The 16,377-nt window shown below is 43.5% G+C and overlaps 1 protein-coding gene across 2 annotated transcripts in view; it reads left to right on the top strand.

Moving 5' to 3' along the window:
• Positions 1–16,377, top strand: part of LOC128764519 (muscarinic acetylcholine receptor M3-like) — a 147,887-nt gene that overhangs the window by 126,314 nt on the left and 5,196 nt on the right. For both annotated transcript variants that reach the window (XM_053874290.1, XM_053874292.1), the window contains exons 10-16: positions 1,426–1,517; positions 1,589–1,718; positions 1,837–1,983; positions 3,224–3,283; positions 3,856–3,976; positions 7,825–7,917; positions 15,703–15,754. In XM_053874290.1, coding sequence (XP_053730265.1) covers positions 1,426–1,517; positions 1,589–1,718; positions 1,837–1,983; positions 3,224–3,283; positions 3,856–3,976; positions 7,825–7,917; positions 15,703–15,754 — 695 coding nt within the window. The remainder of the gene's footprint in view (positions 1–1,425; positions 1,518–1,588; positions 1,719–1,836; positions 1,984–3,223; positions 3,284–3,855; positions 3,977–7,824; positions 7,918–15,702; positions 15,755–16,377) is intronic.

Here is a 16,377-nt window from a genome sequence, read left to right as displayed (position 1 = left end):
GTGCAAGACAAGAAAGATTACTATTAAAACCCCCCAAAAGGATTTCCCACGGCTGCAAAGCTGACAGGCTTACTTGGGTTGATGCTTGAGGTTTTCCAACTCCAGTCTTACCTACAGACCACAGACAGACCCTCTAGTGAGGCGTGATGGTTCTCTTGATCAGTTTGGACTTTTGCCTCACGTGTTATTGGGCACTTTTTTGTCTCACTGAACGTCACTCATCTGGGGTGGATAAGGTAAAATGAGTCGTACCACCTTAGTTCTGCATATCAAGAAACCAAAACTTTCATATTGTTTATTTAATTTTAGTGTGTCTGATTCAGGAAGAAAATAAAAATGGATATGAAATGTAATGGAATGGAATGAAACATGTTAGTGGTTTAATAGATCATCACTGACTTCATGAGGGTGGTTGAATGCTGGCTCTGTTTTTTCAAACTCACACTCAACTCCACTGCTAAACGAAAATCTATCTGGTTCTCTGGAATTTTTTTTTTTTTTAAACTAGGACTGGTTCATCCAAATAATACTCAGGTTCCAGTAATGTCCCGCGGTGGGACAGAACAACTCGCACGACTTAACCACACGAACCTTGAGAGCCGACTACTGTTGAAGCTTAATAGTGACATCACTGAGTGATTCTTTGAGGGGAAAAAAGTGTTTTGTCAGACACACAGATTTACACACACACACACACACACACTGAGTTTATACAAGTTCACAGGCTGCCTTGTGGTTCTGCCTGTTGAATATGGTTTAAAAAAATGTACGGCTTGAAATTCTCTGATACATTTTTTAATTCTATTATTTTATTTATTTTTATAATTTATTAAAGTACTTGATTTATTTCTTAATTTTATTACTTTGTTTACTGGCTTAACTTTCATTCCAGTGAAGATGATTGTTTTGTATTTTTTATTTTTGAAAAAAAAAAAAAAATCAATTATTTAAGTGACTACTTTTTACTTCTACTTGATTTTTTATTTTTTATTTTGAGGTATCACTACTTTTACCAGAGTAAAATTTTTTGGCGACTCTACCCACCTCTTGCTCAAGATGGTTGGCCAGCAGGCAAACGGATGAGCAGTATGCATTTTACTCTCACGAAGGGGAATCTGTACTAAGATTTTGGAATTCCACTTTTCAGGCTTGAGCGTAGATCAAATAAATCATGTGCTATAATGGACTTCTGCTTTCATTGGCCCAGTGCTTTCCCCCAATTATTGTGAGGAATTTCCATCAACGAAAGCCGATATACATTCTTCACTTTGGAAACGGAAACAGATATTGATATTCGCAATGGCCGGTTTGGTGTTTACCCATATCTCATGATCTTCAGTGTGTCTGCTTAGAATCTTCCCAAAATAAATTTGTGAAGTCAGGATGACTCAGGCTTAACTTAACCAGATCTTTCTCGTCCGACAGCGAGCTCAGAGTGACGAGAGAGAAAGCATCGCCAAGCACGTCACTTCAGCCAAAGACAAAGACGACGCCAAACCGCTGGACAAGCCCGAGCAGTGAGAGCCAGGCCGACACATAATCCTGTTTTTTCTCCATAATCCAACGTTTTATTGTGCGCCACTGTCAGGTTTTTGTTCCAGCTATCCCAGATCCCAAATTTCTCTGAGAGGGTCTTCTGCATACTGTTCCAGTCCACCTTCCATGAATGCATCAGCTCCATTCTTCGGAAAATTGAAATCCTTCAGAGAGTATGCAAGGTGAGCTGCTGGCCTCGCTCAGGAGTAATTCTTCCTGTCAGTGAGTGCTGCCTTGATACTTCTTCCTGTGATGATGTACAATACCTCACTTCTGTGTACGTGTGTGTGTGTGTGTCAGAGTTTGCAGAGTAGCAAGAGCGTGTTGCAGATTCTCGGCCTTGTTCTGGCTTTCGGCAACTTCATGAATGGGGGGAACCGCTCTCGAGGGCAAGCTGACGGCTTCACTCTGGACATCCTGCCAAAACTGAAGGACGTGAAAAGCAGCGTGAGTTTTAGGGATTGGAAGTGCACCAAAGTAGCGTAAGCCTTCTTTAAACTATGATTTTACTTTGTCGGCAATGTTCTGAGGCTGATAACGTCAAAAGTTTCTTTCCACGTCAAATAAATAAGCAAGCCTCCCATGCAGTGTAGACCAGAAAATGTCCTCCTGGAGTGGAATGCTGCGTTTTTCCTTGTGGTCACTTTCAGATCTGGATTGTCAATACCACATTTGTTGTCACTAGAATTAAATTACATCTCCATTGTGTCATGGGTCCACCACAGCGCCTCCTCCCACTTGGGCAAACATTGAGCACTGCTGCCCCGGCCATCCTCAACTAGCTTCTCTACATTGGAGGTGCAGTAGTTCTACTTTGGGTCTCTCCCAGATGAAAACACAGTTCAGCCTCTTTCATCCGCAGTCTTGTTCTTCACAATGAGACTAAGAACATGAACTGACCGAAAACCATCTCACTTTTAAGGTGTCGCATATTTACAGTGGACTTTTTCGTCCAATGTTCTTGCTGAATCCAGCCTTCACCATTGTGTGTGGACGCATTATCCTTTCTATTGTCCAGCGGAGCGGTGCCTATAGCGCCAGGAAACGTGGTGGGAGGAGGGAGGTTTGATCCAAGCTAACTCGTCGCCCTGGACAAAAATAGTCCACTTGACATCGAACACTTTAGCAATGACAACACATTAGATCGACAGATGGATCAAGCACTTTGCCTTTTGGCTCAGCTTGGTCTTCACCGTGATGCAGAATGTTTGACTGAAGAGCCATCTCTCCCACCTGACACGCTTGAGCGCCTCCCCCTGGGGACCGATGACTCCAGTCCACCCTGTTGACTGCGATCCTGGAGACATTGAAAATGTGTTCTGTTTCACCCTCGTGTCGGTTTGTTTGGTTGTTTTGCTAACATACTTGAAATGTGATATTTTGGAGACGTCTTCAGTCACATGGCTCTCACTTCTCGCTGCCTTACAAGGACACCAGCGTCTGTGTTGTTGTGCTGGTCTATATAGGACATTAAACGTTGCACCAAATCTGATTTATGACGGCCCGGCGCACTTGTGTCTGGTTGCTCAGCCTTTCCAAAGTCCTGATTTATCTCCAGCTTCTGAGAAGGCCTCTCCACTCTAGTGAACTGGGTTCATATTAAAAAGCTGTAAATCCTAAAGCTTGAACTAGAAATGAATAAAGACCAGGTATTGGTTTGTTTACATGCGTCTCTTTCTGCTTCCAGGACAACTCCCACAGTCTTTTGTCCTTCATCGTTTCTTACTATCTCAAGCACTTTGATGAGGTATGTAGCTGCTCTTGTTTATTTGAATCGCGTCCCTGTTTTACTCCGATTTGCTTAGAAATCCATCCAGAGCGTTTTCGTTTCATCTCCGCCATCGCCGGAGGATAGCGATGGCTTATCCTTTATCAAATGCTTTATTTTCCTTTTTTCTTATTTACAGCAGAAAGAAATAGCTTGCGTAATTTTCCTTCCGCCTCTCGCCCGTGGTCTCCTGCGCGGTCTGGGATCATTCAGACCTGCAGTCTGCTCATTGGCACGGCATCTAAAAGGAGCGTTCGTGTAAATAATTAGCTTCTCCAGATGAGATGAACTCAGGCGAGTGTTTGCCAAAATCAACCGCCGTGACATGTTGCTTGCACTCGTAATGGCCCTGTCGTAACGTTAATGAAAGGAAACGTCGTGCGGTCAGGCTTTAATGGTCATTATCTCCTGCGAACTCTTATCAGTTACGGGATGTTTGGATGCCTGATAAGCTCATGGGAGTCTGATCATTATTTTAATCTCACTATCTGTGCATGTACCAGCTTCAGGCTCCGACGCTGTTCAATTCTTTCTCTTTGTGTGAACCTCAGGAGGCTGGCAGAGAGACGTGTGTCTTCCCGCTCCCTGAGCCCCAGGATCTGTTCCAGGCCTCTCAGATGAAGTTTGAGGATTTTCAAAAAGACCTTCGCAAGCTAAAGAAAGATCTGAATGGTATGCTCCGGATTTGTGCCGTAATTGCATGCGAGAGGTTTCCTTGTTTTGGTAGCCCAGGCTGAAAATGTGTGCGAGGACCATGCAACCATTTGAGACGCCAAGAAAAGTGCGTCTTTTGCGGCTTATTTTAGAGACGACCACAGATTCCCCTTCATGTCCACTTGCCAGTTTCACACACTGGCTGGAGGATCGTAATGGCATAATAGCAGTACACTTTCTACACAACCAGAAACGTGTACAACTCGGTGTCCTTGCTCGCTGTGCTGGCACGCAGACCTCACATCCCCTCTCAGTTCAACGCCAATGAAATGACACTCCCTGAATAAGTTGGCATCAATTTTGAATATAGTTTGTGGCTCACTTTTTACAAGTTGTTTACTCTTCTGCTGCTCTTTTATCCATCATCACTTCCTTTAATGACACTTCAAAAAGAAGCCAAACTTGTTTGAAGTTCCATTCTGATGCTCACAAATAATTCAAAAATACACGCTGCTAATCTCAAGTTCAACTAGACGTCACGTCAAATGTTCTCAGTGATGTGTCCCAGCTGGGCCACCGTCATCACGCCTGTCATCCAAGTCATTCCCTGCTTTGTTCAAGATCAAGTAAAAAGATGGTTTCTTCAGCATCATGCATAGTTGTTGTTTGGTAGGAAAAAGGTGATTTATGTTCAACAGATTTTATGCAATTTGTTGAATGTATTTCTTTGATCAGGTGATGAATGACCATGGATGATGTACAAATTGTGTTCACCTGTGCTGTGACGAATAACATCTGTTTATCAGAACTGATTTTTTTTTTTTAGGTTTTGTGGAACAAAGAGGTTTTCTAAGAACAATGACTAAGAAGTGTGCATACTCACCGGCTCACTCACTGGAGCGTACAGTTAATCTCCGAGAGACCAAAGGTGGAGTTTAAAGTCCAGACATGTAGTCTATCGAGACATCAGACCATAATTTTATCTTCCATAAATTGAAATTCAACAGGCCCTCACTTCTCCGGTCCTGACCAGCTATGGTCACGTTCGGCTGCCAGAGGTGTGTCAACTGTGAGATAACATCTGTTTGTCATACCGAGCAGTTAACCAGGAACAGATGCCACTGTCAGACGCAGTCTCCTGCTGGATCTGCTGTTCCCTCTCTGTGCTCCTGAGACAGGATTCAGTATATGGAGCAGTGAAAGTTCTTCATACCTTCTTGCTCGCCAGCCTGGAGGCAAAGTTAGCAGCAATATCCGAAACAGGATGGAACACGATTGCGCCGGACCTGGTTAGAGCTCGCTCCAGGATGGAGGATTAGAGACTGTGGTTATCTTTTGCAGCCTCCAAATTCGATCAAAACACTAATTTGTCGTATTGTTTTTCCAAGTTTTCCAATGATAAACTCAAAAACTTTTTCCTCTTATGTAAACAATATTGATATAAGAGAATAATTTTCAAGTCACTCATGGTATTAACTATTAGTGTCATGACTGTTTTTCCATCTCTTCATACTTGTATATATATTTTCCCCACTCAATTATGTTTGTTTACACACGTCTTTTGGATTTGTATTCATTTTATTTATATTGTCGTCATCATATCATAACTAGCTCTTCATAAATCATTTTTATTATGCATTTTTAGCTATATTTTCCCTTCAATAGTTTGTTTGGTTTTTTTTCAAATATTTTGTGCATTTATAATATATCTATATTTTCTCCATACGTTTATCGCAATTTTCTCTTTTCTACCGTACACTGTATTTCAAACCTATTTACCTCCCGTCCATTATCATTATGACTGTTGAACTTCCTACTGCTGCTTCCACACCTTGGTTCTTCTTTCCCTCTATAAATATTTATCCTTAAATTTCTGCAACAACTCAACATCACTCAGCTGGAACACAAGAAAATTGTCACTTCAAGACTGGTCCTTCTTCGCACGACAAACAAAGATGAATCGATGATGAAAGGATGCGAGTGTTCTTTCTTATCGTCGTACAAACAACCGAGGAAGGAAACCCGTCCACGAGGATCAGGCGCTGATTCATCGAGTGCGGAAAAAGAAGCCTAATGAACGATGCCACTGGGAAATACTCGAGTTTCATTGCGCTGTTTCGAGTCACTCAGCGCTTGGAACGCTTTCCAAGGCCTCCAGTGCCTACGGGTGGTTATAATAAGACATTTGAGCAAAGCTGTGTGTATTTGTGCGGGTCTGCGTGCGTGTTGACAATTCCCCAAACCTTGTCTGTTCTCCATCACATTTTATGTATCTTTCCTGCGAAACCGCTCAGGAGATAAGTCGGCGTCCATGCCAAATATTGTTTTTCCTCCGACATAATGATTCTTTAGGCTGTTCGTTATTTGCAATTCATAAAGAAGAAGTCTCTCTCGGGGGATGTGGACTCTGGTCTGCTTCAGTCCCAGGATCAGGCCCAGTGGCACACAATGTGCAGACATAAATACATCATCACATGCTCTACCTGCAGAGCTCTTCATTACGACTGAGCGCTCTAGCAGACGTGGACTTTGATGACAGCTCTTGCAGGGGGGTTGAGACGGCTCGGCCGTGCTGAAATGGCCTTGGCTGGCCCAAAGGACCAACTGTTGGGGATGGAGCTCATTCTGTACCGTCGTAGGAGGCACCAGATGGCTACTGAGTTGCCTTTTGTCCCACTTTTTGCCGATCCTGCGAGCCTCCCGTGGCCTGCCCACCTCTCCTGGGCTACTTCAGTAACTGCTCTGTGCGCAGACGCTGTTGAGGGGCTGAGCGAGATAATCGTAATGAATCATCTGCAGAGGAGCCAACGGATAAATTGTGATGAGTGTTCCGAATTAATGTCATAAAAAAGAATGACGATCAGTGCCGCTAAGGTCGCGAGATGGAAACGGATACATTTCTCACGACAAAAGCAGCAGCACTTCTGGTTTGAAAGACTTCAGCTGTGGATTTTACTGTCTTAGAAAGTGGTGACTAAAACTGTACACAGCAGAGCTCCACGGTTAAATACTGGTTTTTCCTGTTTTTGTTTTTTGGAATCGAACATTTCCTCCAATTTTTAATAAAGATGGACTTGATAGACTTTGACATGACCCCATCTTTGCCCAACCTTACCCATGACCCACAGTGCAGCCAACTTATCAGATTGGAATAAACTAAAGTTAAAGCATGTCTTTTAGAAGTTTCTGCGTCAGTAAGTCTTAAAAAAAACTAGCGTTAGGTGTACATGAGTCCTTGTGATGCTGCTGCAGGAAAAGTGGTGGGGTGAGAGAAGCTGAGACTCGAGTACAAATGAATCCTCTTCCAATACAAAGACGCGAGTTGCTCATCCTATTGACCAGGTTTAACAGGTTTAACTTGATATGCAGCATTTTTACAGTTTTGTAGGGAAATATGTCATTGATATTTCAGTATTTTTATGTCAAATGTAATCGTCTTTTAGAAGTGACCTCTGTACCGTTGTTTTGTGTGAATGAAGTGTTGTGATAGTAGATTGTTGTGTATTTTGTTAGATTTCACTTTGCTTCAATTGTATTTTTCCACCTGAGTTTTTGTGTCAATGAAGAAAATGCAATGTGACTTGTGAGCCTAATGTAGTAACTCTTCTGTCAAACTGAGCCTCCGCACCTCCTACTCGTGCCGCCCACCTCACACTGATCAGGTCTCAACTTTACATTCATGTGTTAAAACTAGCTTGTGTGTTTGGTGATCCTGGGAAACTCACGGTCCCAGTATGACAGTGTGTAATTCAAACTTCAGTTCAGCTCAGATTTCACAGAGGACACTTTCTCTCTGCTGCTGCTGCATTATATGACAACAATTTATTAATGTCTTCCTCTCCTCGTGATCCTGTCTTTTCTTGCAGCGTGCTCGACAGAGACGGAGAAGGTATGCAAGTTGTCCTCTGAAGAAAACCTCCAGCCCTTTAAGGACAAGATGGATGCGTTTTTGAGCCAAGGTAAGCTGGCGCTCCACCGGAGTGGAACTGATGGATGATAAGACCTTTCACGGCATCACTGCAGGAGGAAACCAGTGACATTATGTTTCCTTTAGTCAAGAATGTCATGAAAACGATGAATGAAGTGTCACTGGGCTATGTTTGAGGAAAGGGTGAATTTCATACTTGGTGAAGCAGTTAATCTCCCGGAGAAGGTCCAACACTTTGAGAATGCTCTCTTCAAGTCACAATGCTCGGAGGCACACTGAAAGGGCTACTCAAGGTGTTTTGTTTGGTGTTTGTTAAAAAATGTCTAAGGTTCTCTTGTGCGCATATGAAAGGTCTGAACTTCCACACAAGGTGCACATTTTCTGTCTGGTACTACCACAGCCAGTCATCTGCCTCCAGCTTCGCCCATCTGGATCACCTTCTCTAGTCACACCCATCCCCTTCATTTCCTCATTTACCAAACATCATCTGGTGTTTCCATGTCCAATATACTTTCACTCGCGCTGCCACAGACATCTCCACCCTGCCTGCACTCTCCTCTTCACCACCCTAAATTGCAGTCCAACACTCAGGTTGAACGGGCCCCGAATTATTTTCATACTGGCTCTACTATGTCCTTCTTACTCAAATCACTACATCATCCGCAAACACAACTGTCCCTGCAGACTCCTTCCCAACCTCAAATGCTCTAAAAGATGATCATCATTGTGTCCCTCTTGTATGAGAAGGAATTTTGAATTGTTGTTGAACTGTGCTCTGCTGACCAGAAGTTACACATTCCATTCATAAATGATTAGTGTTGTAGTTGAGTCCAGACTGACGAGGCCAACAAATACAGAACAAATTACAGTTTCTTCCAACGAAAGCATTTCAGTTCACTTATTTTGAAAAATTGACCACCGTTTCTTTTGCAGTACGAAAGAAATGTCTGTGTCTATATGACTATTAGACTCTTTTTTGGGGGGGCTGGGTAAATGGGAGGGTATATAACTCATCTGGTTTACAAGTCTCAACTGTAACACCACATAGTTTTTCATGCCACGTTTCACATTGTTTATATTTATATTTACATTATATATATATATATATATATATATATATATATATATATAGTAAAGTAGTAAATTTGTCTATCTCTCAATGAATTCAGCTCCAGTGAAGGTAGACGATGAGTTGGATCCCCAGTTTAACTGCTGCAGAAACTGGAAATAGAAGGTTTTATTACGTGCTTGCAGTTCTCCCTCTGGCAGCACCTCGTCAGTCAGAATGATCCTCCACGTCTGCAGACACGTTTCCAGGTCTGCTTCGTGCCGTCCACTCTGGATGATATTCACACGCGACAGGTTCGGACGTGGGGTCGTCTGATTGTTTCGGCGGCGTATTGAATTACTAGCAGTATTGTTTCAAGTTTCTACTCGGCACTCAGTGTTTCATCTTGATGGTTTCCATATAAAACCAGTAACTCTTCCTGCTTCTTGAAGACACTTCCAGCCCGCCTGAAGTCAGGAGCAGAAATATTTATGTCTCTTGGTGCCTTTTATCTAATCTTTTTTATTTTCTGGCCTTTGTTTCTGCTGCTGAACATGCTTCCCTTTTCATGATGCTCCTGCCAGCACATCTGAGGGTTTGGAGACACTGCGAGGAGACATTTTTACAAATGACACGTAAAAGCACAGAGCATGTAGGCTGGTTTGGTCCTGCATGAACGCAGAAATACCCATTACCTAATATACCGAAATAACTATTGTAATGAGACAGTATGTCGATGCTGTACATTGATATGTTTGAAAAGAATATTTGCTGACCAAGACACAAATGACCCCAAGGCTAAAATTCAAATATCTGCAGCATACTGAACAATGTTCCATCGTACTGTTCACCAGTATGTTCTACTGTCTTCTACAAACCATGAATGTGAGTCAGTTGCAGGCTATTTTTTCCTTCTCTTACAAGACTCCATCATTGCTATCTAAGTCCAAATAAACTCTCAGTGAAGTGCTTACTTAGAGGGTTGTGAGAAGAAAGAGAGCTGCTGGTTCCCCTCTCCTTATCTTCTTGGAGATGTCCTTCAACATTCAGAGCTGAAGATGTGGTCTCACCTGGTTGAGACACGTCTTGAAGCCATCACAATAGTTGGCCTTGACTCTGATGCATTTCTAATGGCTGCCATGGAGTCAAATCAATATTATGACTTCTGTGCTTCAAGAATTCCACTGAGAACTCACTTGTATAATGTCAGGTTTTCTGATTGTTCTTTTTGTTCCTGATTAGCAAAGGGTTGATGGGGTTTCATGACACGGTTCCCTGATCTCCAGAGGCATTGAGACATTGTTTCATCAGCCCTTGCAACAGTGTTTCATGATACCTCCTCTACCCATCACTATTCCTGAGGATTGGTTATTTTGTTTTGGACCAGGAAAAAAAGATACAAAGAAGAAACAGTAGCCACTTTTCCGATCTGGTTCCTCTTCCTATGCTGATAAACCTGGATTCCATTCTCCTGTCGAGATGCACTGCCAAACGACACGCGAGGCACTGTGCGTAAAGCCAATGCAGCATTCAAAACACACAATAGCGCGAACTCAAAAAAGAAAAAAAAAAAGTAATGTGGAAGTAGATTTATTTTGGTGGATATTGGTGGATGCTTTTAGCCAGCAGCAGCAGTGAGGCATCACACTGTTCTAGCGAGCCCACTTCTAACCACCACTCTCAGGTTGAGTCTGTAATATAGCCCCTGAATTTCATACCCAGGAAAGTCTTAAAAATGTTCAAAGTTTTTAGACTTTTAGACTCCGAACTGCATGTGCCTAAGACAGCGAGAAAACACATACCCATCAGTTCACTTGGAGGTCAGAAAGGCATGAATATTTACTCTGTGTTGATTGTGTCTCATCCTGAGAAACCAAGGCAGACTGTAGCCGTGCTTGTTGGCCTCCTCTGCCAGATGTGTCCCAGTTGTGTTTTTATCTCCATAATGTACTGTCTACTGCACTGAAAACTTGTGGTTCACTTCAAAAGTGTAAACCTGCCTTTGTTATGCGTGTTTTAACATAACAAGCCACATGCCGTTTTTTTCCCCCTAAAAGCAACACAGGCTTTGACCCTAACCGCAGTGGGCTCGCTGTGACCAATCTCTGTGAAGGTCCTCGCTCACAGGCTTCTCTCCGACTGCTTTTGTATTCAAATGAGGCTGCAATAATATGTAGCATATGTTGCTCCATGGTAATGTTCACTGTCCGTTTTAGAGTCTGTAGATGAAAGCTCGCCTCCATCTCACTCTCATATGTCGGAGAGAAATCTCTCCTTTGATGCAGATGACATGGGAGCCGGAACAGGGCGGACATGTGACTCGCATGGCTCCAGACGAGTTCCTTCAGTGCGGCGCGAAGGGAAAAGAACAATAGGCAAATGAGTTATTTTTGTTATTTCACAAATGTCTGAGAGGCCCCGGGGTTAAAGCGTTTCAGGCTCCCGGGGTGAAACCGCTGGTGTTTATTTTCTGACCATGAAACTAACCGCGGAATAACAGAGGGGGCGAAGCTGTCGGAGCACCACTGTTTTGGTGGCCTGGTTCGCTTCACGGGCATCGGCGGAGCCCGCCGTGCCATTTAAAGGGCAGAATATTAATGGAACCTACGTAATATCCAAGCAATAAACCCCATCTCATTCAATGTAGATAGGTTTTTTTTTCACTTAGTAACCACAATCCCTTCAGAACTCAACCTGAACTGCTCATCTTGTTGAGCTGAGGACAAACTATATAGTTTTTATTCAGTTATATAGAGTTGAATAGCTTAGTGCAGATGAAGGCCCTTTAAAATGTCTATAAAATCCAAATGGTCATGATGCTCCTACATGCATTAGAAGTGACCTAGTTTTTGTGACCCCTTAAATTAGCATTGAATTGAATTTGGCAACCCATCCTCACTCCCATGCCGTCGTATATTAACATTGGGAATAGTTGACTTTTGCAGTGTTGCATGTTGATGCATTGGCAGCACGACACATTAAAAAAGATGGAGGTTGGCGCTAGGTAAGCCACGGGATGCCACTCCATCCGTTGTACGTGTAACATGTCAGTCACTGTTGAAAACCTGTCAGACAGCCATGTGTGACCGAGAGCCAGGTATGGGGTTACAAATGGTGTACGTGCCCCCGTAGCTCCTCCTCCTCGCGGGAACCACACCCCCGCCCGGCACGCACCCAGAAAGAAAAACATTTTATTCCATTGAAACACCAATGCATCAACATGCAACACTGAAGGCAGCCTTCACCGTCAGCATAGGACGCAAAAATCCTATACTGCCAGCATCGATATATTGCACCGAGTGTGAAGATGAGTTGAATTTGGAGCCAATGATTCACAATTTAAAGCTGTTGTTCTTCACATGGACCTTGTCAGAATAAACCCCTCCCAAACTTCATGGCTGCAGTGGATTGGTGGAGGAGGTGCCAGGCAGCTAGTGGCACCCGGTGGGTCGCATGGTCAACTGCAGGAAACTCCACATTTAGAGAGGAACATCCACACCAAGGTCACAGCAAAGCTGAGAGCAGCAGACACTGACACCAACATCCCCGCCTCCTCCTGCAGGGCTACGCCCCGATATACAGTTTAATATCACCATAAACCGAACAGCTCTTTTTCACTGCTCACTTAATTTCCGTGACTAAGGAGCTTGGCCTTTCATTGCTTTTGACAACACGCCAGTTTGTCAGCAGGACTCCAGCAACTACTGAGCCGGTTCTAATGACATGTAGGTCTGAAGTCAGGCCAACAAATAAACCCATAAATTTGAAGAAGCCGATTATTTCGGCGAAACAGCAGCCGTGTGTGCGTCAGCTTTTAAAGTCCGCTCAGGTTTTCTTTGCGTGATCAGAACGGCTCAGATTAGAAAACAATCCTTCAGGGGAATGTATTAAAATCATCAATCATTGGGCAGTATTTTAGGAACATTCCTGTAGGACGGTCAGTGCAAAAGCTAATAATGTTAAGTGGCTCTTTTATGATCATTTCCAGGGACAAATGTGGCATTTCACTCAAACCATGTTATTACGATGCTTTTAGCGATCATTTAGCCGCTGGCCGTCTGAGACAGGGGTCAGCATGGAGATGGTCGGCTGATTTAGCACCGTCAGTCTGAGAGCCCAAGACCAGGCTCTGGCTTCAATTACTTACGGCAACCAGATATTCCCGGGATGAGGGCCGGACATGCGTTCGCGGCAGGAAAAACGGTCTGTAACATCCACTATCGTGTCTGTCTGGGGAAAGCCGCAAGACGGCAGTTCGCTGTCGGTCATTTCTGATCATTTGGCAGTTGGAGGCCGCACAAGCAGCCCAATTATTGACGTTGAGGGACTTGGAGGAGCTTTATGAAGTGAATTTAATGTCCCTGCAGAACTGCTCACGGCTCATATGGGGGAAATAATGGGTCCAGATTACATCCCAAATCTGTATTTTTTTTTTTTTTTTTTTTGGAGTGGGCTTGTAAAACAGCATAACTGCAGTCACATTTAGCTATTTATGATGGTGGCGTGAGCGGACTTGTGTGGTCAACCTGCCTCCTTTTTGGATCCACAGTTTATCTTTGCTTTTTGCCCCCGTGATCCCAAACAGACACACTTGGACTCGCAGCTGGGCTCAGTATCACAACTGGCTCCCAGTATAACTTCCTTTACATCAGTTGGTAAAAGCTAAGGTCTACTATGTCAGCTACTGTGTTGTGCCTCTTTGGCCATGCTTTTCAAAATGGGTGTCCAACCTTTCTGTTTTTCTTTCTATGTCTTCAAATTAGGCCTGTCAATAGATTAAAATAGTGAATCTTTAAATATTTAATTTTAGTAAACTGTTTAAATATTTTAAAATCTTTAAACAGCAGAGCTACTATTAACACTTTTTATATCTGCTGTAAATGTAACTTTGAGGAAGATTTCTCAACTCAGTTTAGCTTGCCATTAATCATTTGCAGCTAAACAAGATTAAGAATTTTAATCTATTTACAGCCATACTTCAAATCTAGCAATGCAAAATAAGATCAATAAGCACATCCTTTTTGTGAGAAAATAACACTTCCAGGAAGCCGAAATTTCATATTTTACATTATTGAATTTCAAGTTTATGAATGATGATTTTATGTCCATATTCTATGAGTAAGAAGTTCCAATGGTATAACAACTTGAATGTCAAATATATACACACTACTACCAACGGTGTGTACTACTCCCTTCAGAGAACAGCACAAACAGGCTCCGACCAGAGTAGAAAGAGAAGTGGAGGGCAAGAAGAACTGAGCAAGAAGATAAGTACATTAGAATCTCTAGTTTGAGAAATAGACGCCTCACAGGTCCTCAACTGGCAGCTTCATTAACTAGTACCCGCAAAACGCCAGTGTCAACATCCACAGTGAAGAGGCGACTCCGGGATGCTGGCCTTCAGGGCAGAGTGGCAAAGAAAAAGCCATATCTGAGACTGGCCGATAGAAGAAAAAGACTAATATGGGCAAAAGAACACGGACATTGGACAGAGGAAGATTGACAAAAAGTGTGATGGACGGACGAATCGAAGTTTGAGGTGTTTGGATCACACAGAAGAACATTTGTGAGAGGCAGAAAAGATGCTGGAAGAGTACCTGACGCCTTCAGTCAAGCAAGGTCAGGTGATATGAGGGTCTGGGGCTGCTTTGGTGCTGGTAAGGAGATTTGTTCAGGGAAAAAGGGATTTTGAATAAGGAAGGCTATCACTCCATTTTGCATGCCACACCCTGGGGACAGCGCTTTATTGGAGCCAGTTTCATCCTACAACAGGACAACACCCAAAGCACACCTCCAAGTTGTGCAAGAAGTCTTTAGAGAAGAAGCAGGCGACTGGTATTCAATCTGTAACGGAGTGGCCAGTGCAGTCACCGGATCTAAACCCCATTGAGCTGTTGTGGGAGCAGCTTGACCGTATGGTACGCAAGAAGTGTCCATCCAGCCAAGCCAACTTGTGAGAGGGGCCCCTTGAAGCGTGGGGTGGAATTCCAGATTTCCTCAACAAATTAACAGCTCGAATGCCAAAGGTCTGCAATGCTGTAAATGCAAATGGAGGATTCTTTGACCGAAGCAAAGTTTGAAGGAAAATTATTATTTCAAATACAAATCAGTATTTCTAACCTTGTCAATGTCTTTACGATATTTTCTATTTATTTTACAACTCATGGTGGTAAATAAGTGTGACTTTCATTGGAAAACACAAAATTGTCTGGGTGACCCTGAACTTTTGAACGGTAGTGTGTATATATATATATATATATTATGACATGCATACTCTGAAACCGTTATAGACCACACCCCCATCGATTCCTCCAACAAGATTGCTGGGCATTATTTCCTGTGTATTTTTGAGAAGTGCTGATGAACTACATTTTTTCTACATCCATTCTGATCTCATGGCCAGACAGGCGATCAACCTTTCCAAACACGTTGAGCGGTTTTACTCTCTGTTCTCACTGACGGTTGGCAGGAGGCTTTTTGACGACATATTCCTGTTGATGTCTTCGATCCTCCCTGGGTTGGTTTGAACATGGTATGGTCTCCACCACACACGCTCTGTGTGGTGGAGACCAGCTACGATGAAACCGCCAAGTGTATTTCACACATGGGCTGACTCTCCTCTCTGGAGCCCAAGAACGGACCAGAATTTGTGCAGTGATCTGACTGTTATCATCAAGGTTCTCATCTCTATGGCAAAATATATCTTAACATGAGTGACAAGGTAAATGTAGTATCATGATTGCTTTCCCCCTCTGTTTGTTTTCCCAGCCAAAACTGAACTGGAAACACAAGAGCAGCAGCTAACAGACACTCAGACGATGTAAGTACCAAGATTCCGTTTCGAGTGACTCTTTCATGCCGTGTAATCTGTCAAAGCTGTAATCGTGGTTGCGCAACGGAAAGCAAAGGCAGCATAAAATCCGTCATAGCCCAAAATGATATCCCCTCACTGCAGTTAAGAAACATAATCTGGCCGCTTTGTCAATATTTAGGACTCCCAGTTCCTCCAGTTACATGGAAGGTGCCGGCCGTCATGCCAGGCCTTGAGGAGACGGGAGGCCCCCCTGTGCGGTGTCTGCCTTGTTTATCCAAGAGCAGCGAGAGGAGACAGCCTTGGCTCCAGGCTTCTGTTACTGCTGGCCAGGAATGCGTTCCTATAGCGCACTCCAAACAAAGAGACGCAAACCTGTCCACCGTATTGATCCACTGTGAGCGGCCGCCACTTTTAACGCTCTGACATGTCGCCTCCTGTCGCTGACGCCCTTCTAGCTCGCTCTGGAGGCTAGGCTCCGCCCTCCTCTCTGAGCCGCATTCTGAGTAAAGTGCTCTTGCAACAGTCATATTAACCCTTTGGGTTCCAGCATCGCAGCATTCAAACAAGCCCAGCTCTAAATATGAACCCTGATGTAGTCCCTTCTTTCCTTCAAGTAGAAGGAGCAACAT

Source organism: Synchiropus splendidus, chromosome 9 (genome assembly GCF_027744825.2).
Source record: "Synchiropus splendidus isolate RoL2022-P1 chromosome 9, RoL_Sspl_1.0, whole genome shotgun sequence".
Lineage (NCBI taxonomy): Eukaryota > Metazoa > Chordata > Actinopteri > Syngnathiformes > Callionymidae > Synchiropus > Synchiropus splendidus.
This window is presented reverse-complemented; position numbering and strand designations above follow the sequence as displayed.